Below are 2497 nucleotides of genomic sequence, written 5' to 3' on the forward strand. Positions count from 1 at the left end.
GAGTTTCCTCTTCCTTTAGTGTAATTTTATAAAAATCAAAATGAATATCACAAATGATTCAACTCCAAACGTATTTTCATCTACTTACAGTGCTGCTGCTCATGACATAAAGGGACAGGGTACGGCAGGGACTCAGAAGATCTGTCAGAGCTGCCCACTAACGCACATCTACAGGCACTGGCTGGTCCACCAGTGGGCGTCCATATGTCTGCACTAAACTTTACGCGGTGAAAGGTTCAGAGACCTTCATCCCCTTCGGCTACAGAAAACAGAGTACAGATTCGATTCTGAGATGATTGTCACTAAGGTGGGAGAGGTCTCCTCAAACCAGCTTGCCTTTCCCTTAGGAAAAGTCGCAGTTCCTTACATATATTTTCTTGACATTTAAGTTTATTTAGGCGCTTCAGTTCATACTCCCTTTCAAGTTTGATGGCTGAAAAATAAAATGCACAAAGCAATTTGACTGACATTTCTTACCAGACATAATTAAGCCAAGACTGAATATCTTACAGCAAAATTCACATTCTCGAATAATAAACAAGATGACAGGGCTGCAGAGATAGGAGGTATGGAGATGCATATGCATATTTAAACATTTCTCTGATAATAAGCAAATGGTACACATAGTTTAGAATGTATTAAAGCAGAACTTAAGGAACTTACATTCTGCTGAAGGGAGCAGACCATCCTTAACGGTTTTACATGTTGTGAGCTTTAGAGGACTCCCAAATGGAATCTCTCCCACGAAAGGCAACTTCATGTTGGCTAGGTTCCTATACAAAGTCTTTGTAAGTAGTGCAAGATCCCATGGTTCCTGCCTGGGGGACAAATCCATTCATTCATTCAATAAATATTTATTAAGCACCTACTGCGTGATACACAGAACATCTTTTAATTCTCAGTTCCACTGGCCATTAGACATTTTGGTTTACAGGAGGTATTCTGGATTTTCCAGAGTTGTAACTCCAGCTAGGAGAAGCCTTATACTAACTAATGTAGAGATATATTGAAAAAGATAGCCAGAAATTATGCCAAGAACTTTTTTTCACAGCACAGCCTCCCTGGAGTCAACCCAATCTTTCCACGTAAGAGAATATAGATAAAAACTGTAAACTCCAGAGTCTTTCACGGCTCATCAAAAAGATGGTCCCATTAAGGAAGGAAAGAAGGGCATAATCACACGTTGAGTAGGGTGCCTGGCACACACAATGGCTGACGTGTGATCTTGGGAAGAGGATGAAACTCCAGACTACATTCATCACTATGAACGTTAAACACATTGTTTTATGTCACCTGGCTCTGAAACAAAAAGTGTCAGCTACGTGTTTCTCATCTGCAGTCAACATGAGTCCAGCCTCATATGCACAAAGACAGTGAGAGACCTGCTTTGTTCTGAGTAGGGGAAGTGACCCAGTTACACACAGGCCACGCCTTTGTCTGCCTTCTCCACCTTCCTTCGTATTTTTTCCTCTAACTTTCAGGAGTGACTTAAAGCTACAATTATTATAGAAGTCCTGGAACAAGTCACAAAAATGTATTCATATGAATGTTCATTGAAGCATTGTTTATTTAAAAAAAAAACATGGAAATCACCTTAACATCTATCAAGAGCCCGATTAAACAAACTGAGGTACGTACATATAATGAAAAAATGAGGCCTAGCTGTACATGTTGATTTGGAAAGATGAGCAATGTTTATATAGCACCAACTATATGTCAGGCCCTGTTTTAAGCAGTTTACATACATGAATGCATTTCATTGCTACAACAACCCTAGCAAGGAGGCAAGGTGCTATTACTATCCCCCCATTTTACAGATTAGAAAACTGAAGAGCAGAGAACAACTTGCCCAAGGTCACCAAGCTGTTGGCTGTGAAGTTGGGATCTGAACCCAGGAAGTCAGAGTCCAGAATCCATGCTCTTAACTAGTAGGCATTACAAGGTATGTTGGGGGTGGGAAGCAGATGGGAGGTGCAAAGTTTAATACGATTCCATGTGTTAAAAAGATATACATGTGTGTCTTATATAGCAGCAGAAATCCTAGAAAAAATATAAGATATTTTACCTCTGAGTGGTACTTTAGTGTATTATTTTTATAATCTATTAAAAACATTTAACCAAAAAAAAAAGCCCAAGGTAAGGAATTACCTTAGCAAATGAACTCCAAAGAGTGCTACTACCATTCTGTTCCTCTTAACGTTGCTGCTCTTATAAACAGTATAACAAATACTTTCTCAAGAGAATGACAGAGAAAGCCCTAGTGTTGCAGAGATTATTCATAATATAAAATTCTGCATGGCTGGGCGCGGTGGCTCACGCCTGTAATCCTAGCTCTCTGGGAGGCCGAGGCGGGCGGATCCTTTGAGCTCAGGAGTTCAAGACCAGCCTGAGCAAGAGCAAGACCCCCGTCTCTACTAAAAATAGAAAGAAATTAGCTGGACGACTAAAAATGTATAGAAAAAATTAGCCAGGCATGGTGGCACAGGCCTGTAGTCCC

General features: G+C 40.3%; 1 protein-coding gene across 1 annotated transcript in view; it reads right to left on the reverse strand.

Annotated features, from left to right (window-relative positions):
* Positions 1–302: 302 nt before the first annotated feature.
* LOC105812652 (chromosome unknown open reading frame, human C4orf36) overlaps positions 303–2497 on the reverse strand; it is an 8032-nt gene continuing 5837 nt past the window's right edge. The window contains exons 2-3 of the mRNA XM_012647154.1: positions 664–818; positions 303–433 (exon numbers count right to left, since the gene is read on the reverse strand). Coding sequence (XP_012502608.1) covers positions 303–433; positions 664–818 — 286 coding nt within the window. The remainder of the gene's footprint in view (positions 434–663; positions 819–2497) is intronic.

This window comes from Propithecus coquereli, unplaced genomic scaffold, assembly GCF_000956105.1.
Source record: "Propithecus coquereli isolate 6110/MARCELLA unplaced genomic scaffold, Pcoq_1.0 Scaffold26, whole genome shotgun sequence".
In the NCBI taxonomy this organism is placed as follows: Eukaryota; Metazoa; Chordata; class Mammalia; order Primates; family Indriidae; genus Propithecus; species Propithecus coquereli.